Source organism: Grampus griseus (assembly GCF_964374135.1).
Source record: "Grampus griseus genome assembly, chromosome: 17".
Lineage (NCBI taxonomy): Eukaryota > Metazoa > Chordata > Mammalia > Artiodactyla > Delphinidae > Grampus > Grampus griseus.
In genome coordinates this window covers 33,027,862-33,046,624 of record NC_139011.1, presented here as the reverse complement: position 1 = coordinate 33,046,624, position 18,763 = coordinate 33,027,862, and the positions used below count along the sequence as shown (strand labels likewise).

Sequence of the window (18,763 nt, the reverse complement as noted above, 5' to 3'; positions counted from 1 at the left end):
TTCTTATTTATTAAGCACCTACTCTATACTAGGCACTGTGGTAAACAAATAAATGTGGGCCTTAATCTCATGGAACTGAGGGTGAAAGACATTAAACATTCTTTTTCAAGTAAATATATAGTTATACTTTTATCAAATGCTATGAAGAAAAAGTATAGGGTACAATGAGAGTGCATAACGGGAGACCTAATCCAGGTCAAAGAAAGTTTTTTTGAGAAAGTGACATTTGAGCCCTTAAGGTTGAGTAGGAGAAGGTGAAAGTTGATAATGAGGTGGGAAAGTGGAAGAAATCTCCTCTGAGATATTGAAGGAACTGTGAGTAAGCCAACCAGAAGTGTGTGTTGTCCAGTGACAGCTGGAAAATAAGGCTCTGAGGAAGGTCGTTGCTATATTGTTTACTTCAAAGAAACCATTTTGAGGCTCATTCCAGTAGTCTTTCTATTGCTTAGACCATTTTTGAAACTCTTGCTGTGAGCTTGCCTTCAAAGAAACTTTTTTTAACGACAGAGAGTGTTTTGCAGTGTAATCACCTTCTTATTTAATAGAGTTGCTTTAAAATGGCTTTTGATTATTTATAAAAATTGAATCTACCCACAAGGGGGAAAACTATATATATATATATATATATATATATATGTATATCACAGATGGTATAAACTTTGAAAGTAAGAATTTAAAAATGCATGTTTCCACTTATGGAAACTGACCTTTCATAGATGTGAAAATCAACCTTGTAATCAGAGGCTTAAAAATTTGAAGCACATCAGGTTGCTTCTGTTTGAGTTAAATGGAAGAAACCCATTTAAAGTTACTTGTGAGCTGAAAAATTTGAGATGTTTGCTCTAACTGAAATATACTTGACTGGGTCACTGGCAGGTAGGTTTCGTGTTCATCTATGGAGACTGATCTGTTTACAAATAGATGTGCATATATGTCTGTATATGTGTATGTGTGTGCGCCCACGTGTGCACGTATATAGAAGATAGAATGACAGGGAAGGAGCATGTGAAGTGGAGTCTGAAGCAAAGACCTTCATTCAAATACTCTATCTTTTACAAGCTGTGTGATCTTTAATCCCTTAACACCTAAGTTTCTTTTCATCTATAAAATGATAGCAACTTTATCACTTACTCATAATGTTTTCTAGATATTAAAAAAATTTAGAAGAACTTTATAAGCCAAAAAATACTTTATGACTATTATGTGTATATTTCATAAATAGATTAGTGTGCACCTATAAAAATCTAAAATAATAAGCAAAATAGGAACACTCTTAGTTGAGGACAAATCCATAATTGAAGACCTTAGTTTATAAAAGAAGTAAATGATTTGTTTAAAAGTTTATATTATTACATGTTTACTTTGTGTCATTTAAAAATTTATATTATTGTTTATTTTGTGTTGTTATTTTGTGACATGTTTATTCATGTCAAAAAAGAATTCACCACTTCTAAAAAAACTTCTTAGTGTATTTAAGTGCATATTTATTGATAGTGGTATGTGTGTGAAAGGGTATAGAGGAGGTTAAGGCTAAAAGTTGAGGGAAAAAGCGCTAAAAGGGATGTATCTGTTAAAGAAATGTCATGATTTAGGAACAATTAGAGATCAATAAATATATTAATCATCTCTATAAGTGAGTTGATTTTTAAAATTTGGTTTTAAATTCACCAGAGCTACACCAGAGCATCTGTTGTAGAAAGATGGATGATTCTGGATATAGATTAACCTAAGATTTTATCTAAACCAGAATTACTCATTAAGAATGGATGGTGATCTGGAGTACTCTAAGACCACTGGGGCCGTCAGGAAATATCCTTCTGAAAAATACTGTGACTACCATTATTGAAATAAATTAATAATAGTTGATAAAGTCTCTCTGGCCTTCGTTGTGTTTTTTTGATTTGTGAGAAAGTTCATATTTTATGTGTGCTGTTTAAGTGAGTTTTAATTGATAAGGTATAATTTTTTTCTACCATTACATAAATATCATGTAGTCACTATGTATGGCCTTTAGAAAGGGCCCAGATTGAACATTGTTTACTTTCCTTTAATTGTTCATTTTCCTTTAAAAATAAATAGATGAAGACTTTTTTGTTTTGTTTTGTTTTTTTTGCGGTACGCGGGCCTCTCACTGTTGTGGCCTCTTCCGCTGCGGAGCACAGGCTCCGGACGCGCAGGCTCAGCGGCCATGGCTCACGGGCCCAGCCGCTCCGCGGCACGTGGGATCCTCCTGGACCGGGGCACGAACCCTTGTCCCCTGAATCGGCAGGCGGACTCTCAGCCACTGTGCCACCAGGGAAGCCCGATGAAGACGTTTTAAAATTAAAGAAGAATTAAGACAACTAAGTACATGTTTTCCAAATGTCTCTTGAGAATTATGGCATTATAAATGCAGGCAATAAAAGCCCTATTGTCTGTTATATTTTTATTGCTTCATGATATCAAAAGAAGGATATACTACTTTTTTTTCAAGTATTTTTTAAAAATTTATTTATTTATTTTTGGCTGTGTAGGGTCTTCGTTGCTGTGTGCGGGCTTTCTCTAGTTGTGGCGAGCGGGGGCTACTCTTCGTTGCGGTGCACGGGCTTCTCATTGCGGTGGCTTCTCTTGTTGCAGAGCATGGACTCTAGGCACACAGGCTTCAGTAGTTGTGGTTCGGGGGCTCTAGAGCGCAAGCTCAGTAGTTATGGCACACGGGCTTAGTTGCTCCGCAGCATGTGGGATCTTCCCGGACCAGGGCTCGAACCCTTGTCTGCTGCGTTGGCAGGCGGATTCCTAGCCATTGTGCCACCAGGGAAGCCTACTACTTATTTTTTGAGTGTTCTGGTCCTATGCAGCAACCTGTACATTGATGAGACCTATATACTCTGTTGCTGGAGTTATTCATTTTTCAGGGAAAGAGAAAAGGGTTGGGAAATTTATAGTTTCTCTCCCTCTTACCTTGTAGTAACATTGAGAAGATACCTTGCCCCATTTTTATTACTTCTGAGATTTTATTGCTGGTAGCCAGATGTGCTGAAACTCCTGATGACAGCATCTATTCATTGCGTGTTTTTAATAGGCTGAGAGAAATATGAGTAGAGTACATGAAAGCAGCTCAGCTTCGCACTTCAGCTGGGAATGCCCAAAAAGCTTACTGCTGTTTAGAATTCTTGCTACAGTCAGGAGAAAGCCGAAAGCCGCACGGGTACTGAATCTTCTACGACTGAATTAGAAGAATAATGACTGTACAATTAACTATCAACCTCTGCTCATTTAAGCGCAGTTTTTACAGAGCTCAGGAGAAATATGGAACTTGATTGGCATGTTTTTATTTGATGGTGTCTGCAAATAGATGACTTTAAAGACAGGTGGTAAGGAAAAATAAGAGAAGGAAGAAAAAAGGAAGGAAAATGCAATTTGAGACATTGCGCCAGGTCTGCAATTCTGTTTTATCTCATTTTCATGGGGTTTTTTCATCCCCACCAAATATTTTACAAAATGAGCTTTTTGGACAAACACTAAACAATACAAGGTGGGTAAAGCTAAACTATATATTCTTCTACTATTGATATTTTCAGAATAATAATCTTATATGTCTGTAAAATTGTTCAGTATTGAAATATTAGTAGTATAAGGGTGTTGTCTTTTTAATCATAAATATAAAATTTTATGTAGTTCTTAATTGATTTTAAGAAGGAAAATAAGCTTACCTCAAAGCACAGAAAGCATCTTAAATTCAACTAGCTTGACCTCTGAAACATAATACAGGCTGTTTCATGATTTCATTTTCTAATAAAATGATTAACTTAAAATGTCTGATAGACATTTTTCCTTTGTGATCACGCCAGTGATTACATTGCATATATAAGGATGGGGATATATAATCATATGTGATTTGTTGGAATATCTGAATTAGCAATCATGCATGCTCTTTATAAAACATGTGGAAGATGTTTTCTAGGTCTAAGACATTTCTCTGTGCAGGGTAGATCAATAATCACTTTAAAACAAGCTATATTATGGAACTGCTAATAACGCTTTGTATTAGGTCAGCTAGTTTGGAAGGATGCTTTGTTATAAATTCCTATTGCTTTTTCAACCTGATCTTTTTTTGGGGTGTGTGTGTGTGTGTGTGTGTGTGTGTGTGTGTGTGTGTGTGTGTGTGTGTGTGTGTGTGGTGAAGGTTGTTAAATTATGGACATATGTTTTAGATGGTTTCTCTGGCTTACACTAAAAGAGATAGCCTATTAAAGAATGCTTTTAAAATGCTGTTTTATCACCCAGTTCTCCCCTCATTTAAGTTGTTTGCGTTTTGAGAATTTCTAATGTTATATACCTAGTGTAGAAAAGACCCCATTTAAACTAAATATATGTGGTGAAAGACTGAGAAGGAAATTCTGTGAACATGATAATGCACTGAAACCTTCTGGAAATTGAGGGAGAACTAAGAGTGCATAGGATATTGCATGGTTTTTGCTGGTCTTTTCCTTTTAGGGTCTCTGAACAATGTGAGGCAGCCTATTTTAGAGATTTAAAAAATACCTATTACACAGTATATGTTTTGATTTAGCAAATGAAAAGGAGGCTTTTAGAATTTGTTGACATTTAAAATGTTTACTGATGATAAATATATCTATGACCTTTTCATGGAATATAGAATAACGTATCTTTTTTTATAAAATTTCACTTCTTTCCCCATACAGTTCTCTTCAATTAACTAATTTGATTGTTTTTTACGTTCAGTTTTTGGACTAATTTAAAATATGTGAGTTATGAAATTCTGTGATATTCTAAAATAGGCTATCTATATTTTAAGATTTTTTTTTCTAGTTTAGTAATACATTGCTTGAGTATCTGTAATGATAAAAATAATCTGTATTGCATTTTACATTTACATAAAAGAGGCAGTATGGCTTTCTTAAAATTTCCATGATCTGAAGCTATCAGACTTTTAGGATTGGTACTCATCCTTTATACATCTATTCCTTGTTTGATTTCTGTTTCTTTTTTTTATGCCAAGAATTTATGTGTTAAAAATATTAATATTTGGGCTGGGTATACATTCACTTTAGAAGTGGTGCTATTAACAGCATGGTATGGAATTAGTTTTAAAGTATATGTTAGTAGTTTTAAAATATGAGAATATCTATTTTTTGAGGGAATCGTGTGCATCCCTATTACTATTCTTTTCCTTGGCCTCAAGTTTCTATTATTGTTGGCATGCTTATAATTGCAATGCTCTCATTATTAAAAAACCTGGAATTTTATGTTGCTGCAGTTAAACATTAAATTGTGAAGTTTCTAATGCTTCTGTGAGGCCAGTCTTATTTAACTTTTTTGATTTTTTATCTAAAATTATCTGAAACTACCAGTTAATCAATAAAGATTTATTCTGTTTTAGGAGGAATAAATCCCCTGCCTTTATATATTTTTGACTTCTTAGTCTTCAGAAAACATGAAATTTTTTCACATGTAGCTCTACTGATCTTCATAAATGCGAACTACTTGATTTACTTTTAATCAAGCAAAACCAATTATACAAAGAGTTATTATTTTAGAAGTATCAAAGGTGAAAATAAGTTTATATGAACTTATAATTAATATTGCCACATATTCTAATGTCTTGGTTACTTTGGGTTCAGATCAGATACAGTGGACTTTTAAAATTCTTATTCTGCTTAGACACTGAATCAGAAAAGTAAGATGTCGACTAAAAATATCATTCTTGAAGAAAAAATTATGGAACAAAGATGATATGAGTATGTCATCAGATGATGTGCTCTTACAACAACTTTAAAAATGTTTCTAAATAACAGGCCTTTCAACTTTGTGGACTGGACATAATAAAGGTCTTAAAGTTGAAGCATCAATTCTATAACTGTCACTCTGGAAGAGCAGTGTTGGTTGTTATTACATTAATAATAATTGTTTAATTGGATTAGTTGAAATGGAATATTCAGTCATTGTATTGTGACATTAAGTATGATCTTTAAAGTGACAGAAACATAACATCATAGATATGGAAAATTGCATTATATTTTATTCTGAATTGCTCTCTAGGAGAAATTACTAGAATAGCACTATGTGTTAATAGTAGACAATCTATTATCGAAAGGGAACTCTGTCAACTAGTTTTCTTGAGACTTTTTCTAGGTAACTAATCTTGTCCCTAAATTTGCAACTCAACTTTCATCAGATTTTCAGGTGGTAGGGCAGTTTACTTCTATGACATACAAGCAATAAAAGGTTAAAAATGAAAATCTCCCATAATAATTATTTCAAAAGCATTTCCAGGTTCAACTTGTCAAAGAAGCAAAGATTTTCAATACACAATAATATTTATGCATTAAAAGTCACTAAACTGGAGGTAACTATAGATTGTTAAAATATTTTGTTATCTAATGAATAATTGAAATTTATTTATGAGTGAAAAAAATCAAAATATTTTAGATGGGCTTTTTGTTGGAAACCATATATAATGACCCTTATGTTTCAAACTGAAAGTTCTTAGCTGATTCTCTTATCATTGTGGTTGTTGAGTACCATTTTTGTGCATAAAGGAAGTGGAAGGATATTATCTTCTTTTACAGCTAAAATAAAACAACCGAAGGTCCAACAAGAAAAAAAAATTTGTGTTGGCATCCAATGTAAATCCACTTGATAGGTTTTGATAAAATGACACTTTAAATTCTTATTATCAAATTTTCTTACTGTAAACTCATTTTTCCCCAAATTAAATTATTTAATCAGGATACAAAGATAATTGCTTTTGTTACCAGCAAAAAGTTCTCAAGTACTAAATTCATTATAAAATCTAAATTTTGTGATCTTGGCTTTGGAAGCAAACAAAAATGTTGGGATGCTAGAAGGTATATTTTTAAGTGTTCAGGGCCTTGAGTAATCAATTGCTTTGAGCAGTATTCAAATAACATAATAATGATGACTATCTTTTGTGGTAATATTTGTGGAAAAAATGTACTTAATAAGTTTTTCCATTTTCGGATTTTTAGTAACATTTCTTGTATTTTCCTACAAACCTGTAATTATTTCTCTATCGCTAAATGTGTGACAGTGAATTTGCTGTGATTGCTGGCCACACAGGGGCATAACAGGACTGCAATTTATTCAAAATAGATAATAAAATAGAGACAGTCTTTCTCTCCTTTCCATCTACATATAATGAGTTATGCAGGCTTTAATATTTAAAAGTAAGATTTAAAAAACCTACTAGATCAAAGAAGATTTGGATTTGTTGGTGTTTTCAATTACAAATAAGGTAACCATATTATCTGATTTGCCTGGACTGGTCCCAGTTTATGCCTGCTGTCCCCCACTGATTATTATTAGTACTGCTTTTCTCTCTCAAAAGTGTTGTTATTTGACAATAAATTACAGAGCCACTCTAATTACAAAACTGAAATGTAAAGCTTGAATTCACCTAGTGTAAATGGGCTCTTTTCCTCTGAAACATTCCCACAGTTCTAAAGCATTAATATTATTTTAAATAAAATTTGATTTTGCAAAGGAAATAATTATTTCATCTGGTAGTGTTTTTGGTCAGAAATATTTAGTCCTTTACATAGCATTTACTATTGATTTGGTTTATAGTGAAGCCATCAATTTATGCTCAGGGTTTTTGGCACAGACACCTGTTATTCATCATGGCACATTAACGACTACTTTGACATTGAAAGAACAGCATGCTTACTTTTTATAGTTCTGGGAGTGCAGTCTGCACAGTGTGCATTGTTTGGAGTTGTTATGATCACAGCACAATCGATTTTTCATTATAGGAACATATTTCATGAACAGTCTGTATTCTGAAAGATAAAGCACCCAAGAGTCTGATGTGAATGCGCACATGTGCATGCACATACCTACACACACATATATGTACGTGTATAAACCTTGTTAAATATATAATTATTATGATAATAGTTATATTATAGACATAAAGGTTTATTTTAACAATTGTCTCTTTATATTTCTAATCAGAGTGACTTTTGATTCCTAGATGTGTACCATTAATATTTTTACCAGAATGTTTATTGTGAATCTTAACCATATACCACAATTATTAGTATAGATACTTAATCTGATACTGATGTGCAGTCTCTAAGTACTATTTTCTCTATTCAAAGAACTTTTTATAAAGTTACTGCTTTTGTTGATGACTGACATGTAAAAGTTAGCTATACTTTTTTATTATCAGCTTCTATATGATTGTAAGGAATCTGAGAAAACTCAAAGAAGATAATTACTGGTAAACTTATTTTGTTTAATTCTGGCACTATGCACTGAATAGTAAAGTGAATTCACTTCATATATGCTATGATCTGTCTTCATATCCATTTATGAATTACTGACAAAGATTCATGTACCCAAGCAAAGAATTCCTAGGGCTGATCTAAGAATTTAGGTTCTGAATTTGAGAAGTTTTAAGGATCTCAGAAATGTTTATGAGCACTTTTTTGGGGGCAAAATGAAAAGAGCCATTGCACGTTAAAATTGTGGCATCTTAAACTATGAGGGATCTTTATTTTGTCTAGTGTTTTTCAAGCCATGGTTTTTGTTTGTCTTTTGATTTTAGCAGAGAACACTTCCTTTAAAATCTAACTCAATATGTAAAGCAGTTAAAAGTGGAGCAGCTCTGGTTTAGAAAGTGAGACGTGGGACCCAGATTAGGCTATAAGGATCACGATTTTCAGCTGCTTACTTAAACTCAAGACTTCTTAGTTGAGTTCCTTTAAACTTTCCATTTCATTGCATGACCTTTGAAATGTCAGGTATAGAGGTAAAGGAAAACCTCAAGGAGAGCTGCCATGTTTAGTCAGCAGTTGATTTGTGCCTGACTTTTCTACATATATCGTGGTAGCTTTACATTGTGCAGTGAACACAGGAATTGTGTTCACATCTTGGGTCTGCTACTTGCTGGCTATGTGATATTGGTGAAGTCACTATACTGTGAGCCTCTTGAATTAGGGGCTATATATTTATTAACCTCTGAATTCCCACACTTATATCCCTCATGATTCTTTACACTCAATACTGGCTCCCCTCAGCCTCCAGAACCAAATATTGTTCTGATTTTTTTTTCTTAGTATAGATTGTTTTGTCTCTTCTAGAAGTTCATGTAATTGAAACCATGTAGGTGATACTCTTATAAAAGTCAGCATAAAATCTATATTAAAAAAAAATCAGCATAATTTAAAAAAAATTCATCCATGTTGTTGCATATTGAGTAGTTTTTTCTTTCCCTAGGAGTAGTATTCTATTTTATGAATATTCTACACTCTAATATTAATCTCCTTGTGGACATATATTTTTATTTCTCTTGGATGAATACCTAGAAGAGGAATCCTTGGGTGATAGGATAGGTCTATATTTAGTTTTATAATGCCAGATCATTTTTTAAAAATAATTAAACTCTCACCAAATATGTTTGAGAGTTTTGGTGGTTTCACACACTTTCCAACATTTGATGATATACATCTTTTTAATTTTGTGTCATTCTGGTGAGTTTATAATAGCAACTCCCTTTGATAGTGTTTGCCTAATGACTAACAATGTCAGGCACTTTTTCATATGCTCATTGGCCATTTGTATATCTTCCTTTGTGAAGTGTCTGTTCAAAATTTTAGAAAATATCTTCCTTTGTGAAGTGTCTACTCAGTTTTTTAAAATGTAGGTTGTTTTTATTAATGAGTTGCAAAAGTTCTTTATTCTAGATATCAGTCATTTGTCAGATATATGCTCTGTGAATATATCTTGCAGTCTGTTGTTTGCCTGTTTATTTTCTTAGTAATTCCTTTAGATGAGCAGAAGTTTTAATTTTGATAAAATCTAATTTATCAGTGTTTTTCTTTTAGAGTTTTTGTTTTCTGTGTGCTGTCAAACAATTCTTTGCCAATCCCTAAGTCATCAAACTATCCTCCTATATATCTTTCAGAAGATTTATAGAGTTTTCGCTTTTTAATTTAGGTATACAATGCATCACATTAATTTTTGTGTGTATGGTGTGAAGTAGGGGTCAAGATTCATATTTTTCCTGGTTGATATCCAGTATTTTACCACCATTTGCTGAAAAGACTTAAAAGACTTTCTACTCTCTACTGGATTGCTTTGTCACCTTTGTAGAGGATTAAATAATTGTATAAGTATGATTCAATTTCAGGGCTATCTATTTTGTTCCATTGATCCATTTGTCTATCTTTCTGCAGTATCCTAATGTCTTACCTTTATAGTAATCTTGAAGTCAGGTAGTGTAAGTTCTCCACCTTTATTCTTTTTCAAGATAGGCTGGATATTCTAGGTCCTTTGCATTTTCATATACATTTTATAATCAATTTGTTAATTTTGATTTAAAAGTTTGCTAGGATTGAGTCTAGGATTGTGTTGTATTTCTGTACATTGATTTAGGGAGAATTAACATCTAAAAACATTGATTTTTCCCTTTGGATATTTCTTCATTTATTTAGGTCTTCTTTAATTTATCTAAGAATGTTTTGTAGTTTTAAGGGTAGAGGTCTTGAATGACTTTTTTTCATAAGTATATAAAGTATTTGATCATACTATAAATGGAATTATTTTAAAAATTTCAGTTTCTAGTTGTTTTCTGCTTTTATGTAAATAATTTATTTTCAATATTAACATTGTATCTTTTGACCTTGCCAAATTTACTTATTAGTTTAATAATTGTTTTACAGATTTGTTATGATACCCTATGTAAACATTCAAGTCATCTGCAAATAGATACAGTTCTACTTTTTTTTCCAGTATTTATGCTTTTTGTTTCTTTTACTTGTCTTATTAGGACAAATAGTACAATGTTAAATACAAGTTGTGATAGTCCATTAGTTTATTAACAGTTTAAAAAAAGTTACAAATTTTGTAATTTTCCTTTATTATCTTTTTAATGTCTATGGAATTGATAGTGATAACCCTTCTTTTATTTTTGGTATTGGTATTTTGTAATTCATGAAATTCGTCCTTTTGCTTGATCGGTTTATTTTTTATTTTAGCTTTGTTGATTTTCTCTCTTGTTTGTCTACTATTTTGCTGGTCAGTGTTTTTATCTTAACTTTCTTTTCATTCTGATTTTCTAATTTTGGTATTTTAGACCATTTAGAAGTCATCCCAGATATTTCATAATTAAAATTTTTTTCTCTCTTTTTCAGATTTTGTAATTTTCAAGATTCTTTCATAATCTCTATCAGATGAAGAGCTCATCTAGTGAATTTTTAATTTCAGAAATTTTATTTTTTGTTCTAAAATTTCCATTTGGTTATTTTTTATAGTCACTGTTTCTCTGTTGAGATTTCCCATCTTTTCACTCATATGAGCATATTATCTTTACTTCCTTTAACATAGTTACTATAGTAGCTTTAACATCCTTTTCTGCTAATTTTAACATCCAGGTTTGCTCTCAGTCTCTGTTTATTGTTTTTTCTCTTGAGTAAGGATCATGATTTTCTATTTCTTAATATATCAAGTAAATTTTATTTATATCTTGGACATGATTAACAATACTTTATAGATAAAGACTCTGAAATCTGTTCTGAGTGCTGATTATTTTTAAAGCAGGAAGTTAATATGGCAGAGATTGAGCTACATACTTTGTTTTCCCCTGAGGTACAACAGCTGAAATTTTGGTTTAATTATTTTAATTTTAACTGAACTGTTTGAATTCTTCCTCTGCATGCATGAGATTTGGGCAGTGTTTATTATACACAGAATTTAATTTTTTCTTTCTTTAGCTTTCTTTTTGTCATTCTGTCCTCATTTTCTACTTGCTATATTTGCTCAAACTCTTTGCTTTGGTTTTTTGAGATAGTAAGACTGAGTTTTCTAATATGGATTTAGCCTTTAGGTATTGATTGGATTTGGCTAAAAGCCATAAAAATGGGAAACTCATCCAGTGTCATTCTCTTTTTCCAAATGTCAATTGCACCCCAGTGTCTGTCTTCTTTTTGTTACTCTCTAGGGCCTTCAAATAACTTTTTGTTCATATTTTGCCCAGAACTTATTATCTTTGGGATGGTTCATTTGATGGGAGCTGTTTGGCCATTATCGAAAGAGGAATCTGTTCTTTAGTATTTTTAATTGCATTTGTTAAACGCTATGCTGGCAGAAATTATATCTGTAGCTACTTTTGTAATCTCATCTTCATTCTCTGTAATTTGTTGTGATTTTCCAAGTATCATTGGACAGTGACTGATTACGAACCTGTTTTAGTTAAATTATCATTGTATCATCAGAATATAGAGAGAATATGTAACTTTTAAATAGTCTTTCTTTTTTGAAATTAATTTTATTTTACTAATTTTTTTTTAATAATTATTTTTTCTTTGAGTATAGTTGATTTACAGTGTTGTGCTAGTTTCTGCTTTACAGCAAAGTGAATCAGTTATACATATACATATATCCACTCATTTTTAGATTCTGTTCCCATATGGGTCATTACCAAGTATTGAGTAGAGTTCCCTGGAAATTAATTTTAATAATATATTTTATTTAACTCAGTATATCCGAAGAATTGCCATTTCAACACATAATCAATATAAAATGATAAATGAAATGTTTTAAATTATGCTTTTTTGGTAAAAGGTCTTCAAAATCGGGTATGTATTTCACACTTGCAGGACAACTTGATTTGGACCAGCCATGTTTCAGATGCTTAGCATATATGACTGGTGGCTTAAAGTCTTTCTTTACTACTGTACTTCATCCATATTCTAATGACTATCGCTAGTGGTAAAATATGAGCAATGTATGGATAGGCTTTCTTTATAGAAAGCATAAGATTGACATAACTGATCTAATTATAAGAGAAAATGATCAGATGTAATGAAGACACAAAAGCCATCATATTTCAATGATAATTTCGATAGGGAATTTTTAAAGGAAATTTGATGACGTTTGTGATGACAATGAGTAGGCTAAAGATGAAGCTCCTCTTTGTGAGAGTAGTCACCAGTTGATTCTTCAACTGGTGTCAGTCACAATATAAAAAATAAAAACTGTGTGCTGAAAATTTGATAATTATTTGTAATCATGGCCCATTTTTTAAATTAATAATTTTTCCAATGCCACAGTGTATTTTTTGCATTGAACATTTTTCTGAACATTACTTCTTTGGGTCTGCTGAGTTATATCTTAATTTTGAAACAAAACTTGGTGAACATAAAAATGGGATACATTACCTTTTCTCAAGAAATGGAAGTTTTTTATAAAACTATTTGCACACAATGTAAATCTGACGATGAAAATACACTTAGAGCAATGTGTGTTTCAAAGAATATTACCATATTTTCCATGAAGCCCACAGAGCTAGAGAAAATGGTCATTATATCCTTTGTCACTGACATTACAACAAATATATAGATGAGCAATATTAATGAAAAATGGTACCACAATTTGATAATACTGTCCAAAGATTATATGGAATTCATCACCTACATGAGCATATGAATCTTTTAATTCTCTCATTTTAGTTATTTTTATTCATGTTGGCTTATATAAAGAAGGTTCATTACTATATAAAACACTTAATATGGGTATTAGCTCTATATTACCACAAGATTAGTAGGTTAAAACAATACCCTTTTATTATTTGCAGCTCTGTAGGTTGGAAGTCCAGGTGGGCTCTGACTTCTCTATTTAGGGTTTCACAAGGCTGACTGAAGATGTTGGCTAGCCTGGGCTCTTATCTAGAAGATCATGGGAGGAATCTATTTCCAAGTTCATTAAGTTTGTTGGCAGAACCCAGTTCTTTAGTTAACATCCATCACCACGCAGTTGCAATTTTTAAATCTTGTGATGAGAACTTTTCAGATTTACTTTCTTAGCAACTCTCAAATATAAAATACAGTATTGTTAACTATAGTCTCCATGCTGTACATTACATCCCCAGGACTTATTTATCTTATAACTGGAAGTTGGTACATTTTAACTACCTTCCATTCTCTCTCCCGCTCCCCGCCGACCCCAACTGGCGCCCACCCATTTCTTCTCAAATCCATGAATTCATTTTTAGATTCCACATATAAGTGAGATTATATAGTATTTATGTTTCTCTGTCTGACTTACTTCACTTAGCATAATGCCCTCAAGGTCCATCCATGTTGCAAATGGCAGGATTTCCTTCTTTTATGGCTAAATAATATTCCATTGTGTTTATATATCACCTTTTCCTTATCTATCCATCGATGGACACTTAAGTTGTTTCTATGTTTTGGCTGCTGTAAATAATGCTTCAGTGAACATGGGGGTGCATATATCCTTTCAAGTTAGTGTTTTCATTTACTTTGCATAAGTACTGGAGAGTGGAATTGCTGATTCATATGATAGCTCTATTTTTAATTTTTTGAGGCATCTCTATACTGTTTTCTGCAGTGACTGAAACAAGTGACATTCTTGCTAACAGCACAGAAAGGTTCCTTTTTTTCCACATTTATGCCACCACTTGTTATTTCTTGTCTTTTTGATAATAGCCATTCTAACAGGTGATATCTCTTTGTGGTTTTGATTTGCATTTCCTGATGATGAGCGATGTTGAGCACATTTTCATGGACCTGTTGGTCATTTGCTGTCATCTTTGGAAAATATCTATTCAGATCCTCTGTCCATGTTTTAATTGGATTTTTCCCCATTGAGTTGTTTGAGTTCTTTGTATATTTTGGATATTAACTTCTTTTCAGACATATGATTTGCAAATATTTTCTCCCATTCCACATGTTGCCTTCTCATTTTCTTGATGATTTCCTTTGCTGTACAAAAACCTTTTAGTTTGATGTAGCCCCACTTGTTTACTTTTGCATTTTTTGCCTTTGCTTTTGTGGTCAAATTCAAAATATCGTTGCCAAAACCGATGTCAAGGAGCTTATTCTCTGTGGGTTTTTTTGTTTTTGTTTTTTTTTTTTTTTTTTTTTTTTGCGGTACGCGGGCCTCTCACTGTTGTCGCCTCTCCCGTTGTGGAGCACAGGCTCCGGACGCGCAGGCTCAGCGGCCATGGCTCACGGGCCCAGCCGCTCCGCGGCATATGGGATCTTCCCGGACCGGGGCACGAACCCGTGTGTCCTGCATCGGCAGGCGGACTCCAAACCACTGCGTCACCAGGGAAGTCCATCCTCTGTGTTATTTTCCAGAAGTTTTATGGTTTCATATCTTACATGCAAGTGTTTAGTCCATTTGGAGTTGATTTTTGTGTATTGTGTAAGATAGTGGTCCAGTTTCATTCTTTTGTATGTGGCTGTCTAGTCTTCCCAGTGCCATTTATTGAAGAGCCCATCATTTCTCCAATATATATCATGGCTCCTTTGTCATAAATTAATTGACCACATATGTGTGGGTTTGTTTCTGGGCTTTCTGTTCTATTCCTTTGAACTATATGTCTGGTTTATGCCAGTATTCTGTTTTGATTACCATAGCTTTATAATATAGTTTGAAATCAGGAAGAGTGATGCCTCCTGCTTTGTTCTTCTTTCTCAAGATTGCTTTGGCTATTCGGGGTCCTTTGTGGTTCCATACAAATATTAGGATTGTTTCTTCTTGTTCTGTGAGAAATACCATTGGAATTTTGATAGGAATTGCATTGAATCTGTAGATTGCTTGTATGGACATTTAAAATGTCCATACTAAAATGCAGTATGGACATTTTAGCTATATTAATTCTTCCATCCCATGAGCATGGAATATCTTTCCATTTATTTGTGTATGCTTCAATTTCTTTTTTTTTCTTTCTTCTCTTTTTTTGGCTTCAGTGTTTTCATCAGTGTTTTATAGTTTTCAGTGTACAGGCCTTTCACCTCCTTGATCAAATTTGTTCCTAGGTTTTTTTTTTCATGCAGTTGTAAATGGGATTGTTTTCTTATTTCTTAATTTCTCTTCCTGATAGTTTGTTATTAGTGTATACAAGTGCAATTGATTTTTGTATACTGATTTTCTTTGCTGAAACTTTACTGAATTTGTTTATTCTAACAATTTTTTTGGTAGAGATTCATATATATATATATATATACACACACACACACACACACATACATACACACACGCACACATATATTATATCGTGTCATCTGCAAATAGAGACAGTTTTTCTTCTTTCTGCTTTGGATGTCTTTTCATTCTTTTTCTTGACTAATTACTCTGACTAGGACTTATAGTACTTTGTTGAATAAAAGTGGCAAGGAAAAGCACCTTATCTTGTTCTGATCTTAGAGTATAATGTTAGCTGTAGGCTTGTCATATATGGCCTTTATTATGTTGAGGTATGTTTTCTCTGTACCCACTTTGTTGAGAGTTTTTTTCATGAATGGATGTTGTATTTTGTCAGGTGCATTTCCCATGTCTGTTAGAATGATCAAGTAATTTTTTCCCTTCATTTTGTTAATTGCTGTATCATCAATTTTGTTAAATGGTGTATCACTTTGATTGATCATGGTATATGATTCTTCTAATATATTGTTGAAGTCATATTGCTAATATTTTTGAGGATTTTGCATGTATGTTCATCAGGTGTATGGCCCGTTATTTTCTTTTCTTGTGGCTTCACATTTTCTATATCCTTACTAATTTTTTGTCCGCTTTCCATCATTTACCGAGAAAAGAGTGTTAAAACTTCCAACTATGATTGCATATTTGTCTATTTCTTATAGTAGTATATAATTCTTGCTTCATGTATTTTATTTTTCTGTTATTGAATATAGCAATACTTAGAGTTATTATGCTTTTTTAAAAGAATATATCCTTTATTGCTGTGAAATCTTCCTCTTTAACTCAGGTAATATTTTTTCTTAGATTATATTTTGTCTGATATTATTGAGCTGCATTGACTTTTTTATGGTGAGTGTGTGTGTGGAATATCCTTTCCCATTCTTTTAACCTATTGGCTTCCTATATTGTGTGTGTGTGTGTGTGTGTGTGTATGTGAGACAGAGAGAGATGGAGACAGAGAGAGAAACAGCATATGAGTGGATCCTGATTTTTCTCCAGTCGCACTTTTTTCATTGGATTGCTTAGTCTATTTACGTTTCATATAATTACTAATGTAGTTGGACTTAATTTATCAGCTTGCTATTTTCTTTGTATTTCTTCTGTTGTTTTTTTCCTCCTTTTTTTTTTTTTTTTTTTTTTTTTTGCGGTACGCGGGCCTCTCACTGTTGTGGCCTCTCCCGTTGCGGAGCACAGGCTCCGGACACGCAGGTTCAGTGGCCATGGCTCACGGGCCCAGCCGCTCCATGGCATGTGGGATCTTCCCGGACCAGGGCACGAACCCATGTCCCCTGCATCGGCAGGCGGACTGTCAACCACTGCGCCACCAGGGAAGCCCTCCTTTTTTAAAAATCCTTTTGTTTGATTTATTAATAAGTTTTTGGTATTCCATATTGTCTCCTCTAATATGTTTTTAACTATAACTTTTTAGAAGTGTTGATCTTAGAATTATAATATGCGTTCTTAGTTTATAATTCTACCATGAATTACTATTGTAACATTCTTATGCCATATATGAACCTTATAAAAGAATAATTTCATTTTTACCTCCATTGTACTTTTGCTATTGTCATTATATATTTTACTGTACACAAATATTAGAAACTTTATCATACATTACTAATTTTTCATTAAATTATCAACATTTTTTATTTTAAAAAATAATTTTTTTATAATTACCCACATATTTACTGTTTTTGGTTATCTTCATTCTTCTCTCCAGATACGGGCCTCTTTCTGGTATCATTTTTGTTCTACCTGAAGAACTTCTGTTAGTATTTCATGTTGTATGGGTGATCTTCTTTCAGCCTTTTTAGATTTAAAAAAAAAATCTTTATTTTTGCCTTCAATTTTTAGAAGGGTGTTTCATTACAGATTAGATACAGATTTAGGTGAATTTTTTCTTTCTCTCTCAAGATATATCATTCTAAACATATGTCATTCTTAGCTTGTCATGTGATGTATCTTGAGGCTTGTCATTCAATTGTCTTTTGGCCTTCATTGTTCATGGAGACAAGTCAGCTGTGATTTCATTATTTTTTTTCCCTATTGGTATTGTGTCCTTTTTCTCTGGTTGCTTTAAGATAGCACGTTGTCTTTTGTTTTCAACAGTTTGAAGTATTTAGGTGTGTTTTTCTTTACATTCCCATTGTGGTTCACTGAGCTGCTTGGATGTATGGAATGATTTCAGTCATCAATTTTTAAAAATGTTGGTCATTATCTCCTTAAATATTTCCTCTACTCCATCTGTTTCCCCTTTCCCTCTATGACTCCAATAATATATGTGTTTTACTGTTTGATACTGTCCTACCAATCTCACATGCTTTTCTGTTTTCATTTTTTTTCTGTTCCTGTGCTCAGTCTTTATGTTCTAGTAATTTGTTTTGAGTTCACTCTGTGCTGTTTTTATTCCATTCTACTGTTAAGCATGTGTAATGTATTCTGTACTTCTCTTGTTGCATGTTTCAGTCTAGATTTGACACTTGGTTTCTTTGCAAGCCTCTATCAATCTGCTGAAATTCTCTCTCTGTTTCCCTACTGTATTCACCTCTCCATTAAATTCTTTGACATATTCATTGTAGTTATTTTGAGGTCCTTGTCTGTTAATTGCAACATTCAGGCCATGTTTAGGACTCTTTCTGTTGATTTTTTGTTCTCTTGATTATGGATTCATCTTCTTGCCTCCTTGAATGTCTCTTAAAACTTCACTGTATGCTGAACATTGTAAATGATACATTTTAGAGATTCTACATTATGTTTTCATCTAAAGAATGCTTTTTTAAAAAATCTT

The 18,763-nt window shown here is 32.7% G+C and overlaps 1 protein-coding gene across 28 annotated transcripts in view; it reads left to right on the top strand.

Moving 5' to 3' along the window:
- Positions 1 to 18,763, top strand: part of RIMS2 (regulating synaptic membrane exocytosis 2) — a gene marked incomplete at its 5' end in the record, with an annotated part of 569,746 nt that overhangs the window by 218,717 nt on the left and 332,266 nt on the right. For 14 of the 28 annotated variants that reach the window (XM_082675022.1, XM_082675020.1, XM_082675030.1 and 11 more), the window contains one exon: positions 3,393 to 3,514. The exons of the other annotated variants lie outside the window; for them this stretch is intronic. In XM_082675022.1, the coding sequence (XP_082531148.1) occupies positions 3,393 to 3,514 (122 nt within the window). Of the gene's footprint in view, positions 1 to 3,392; positions 3,515 to 18,763 lie in introns of those variants that run through there. 28 annotated transcript variants of the gene reach the window in all.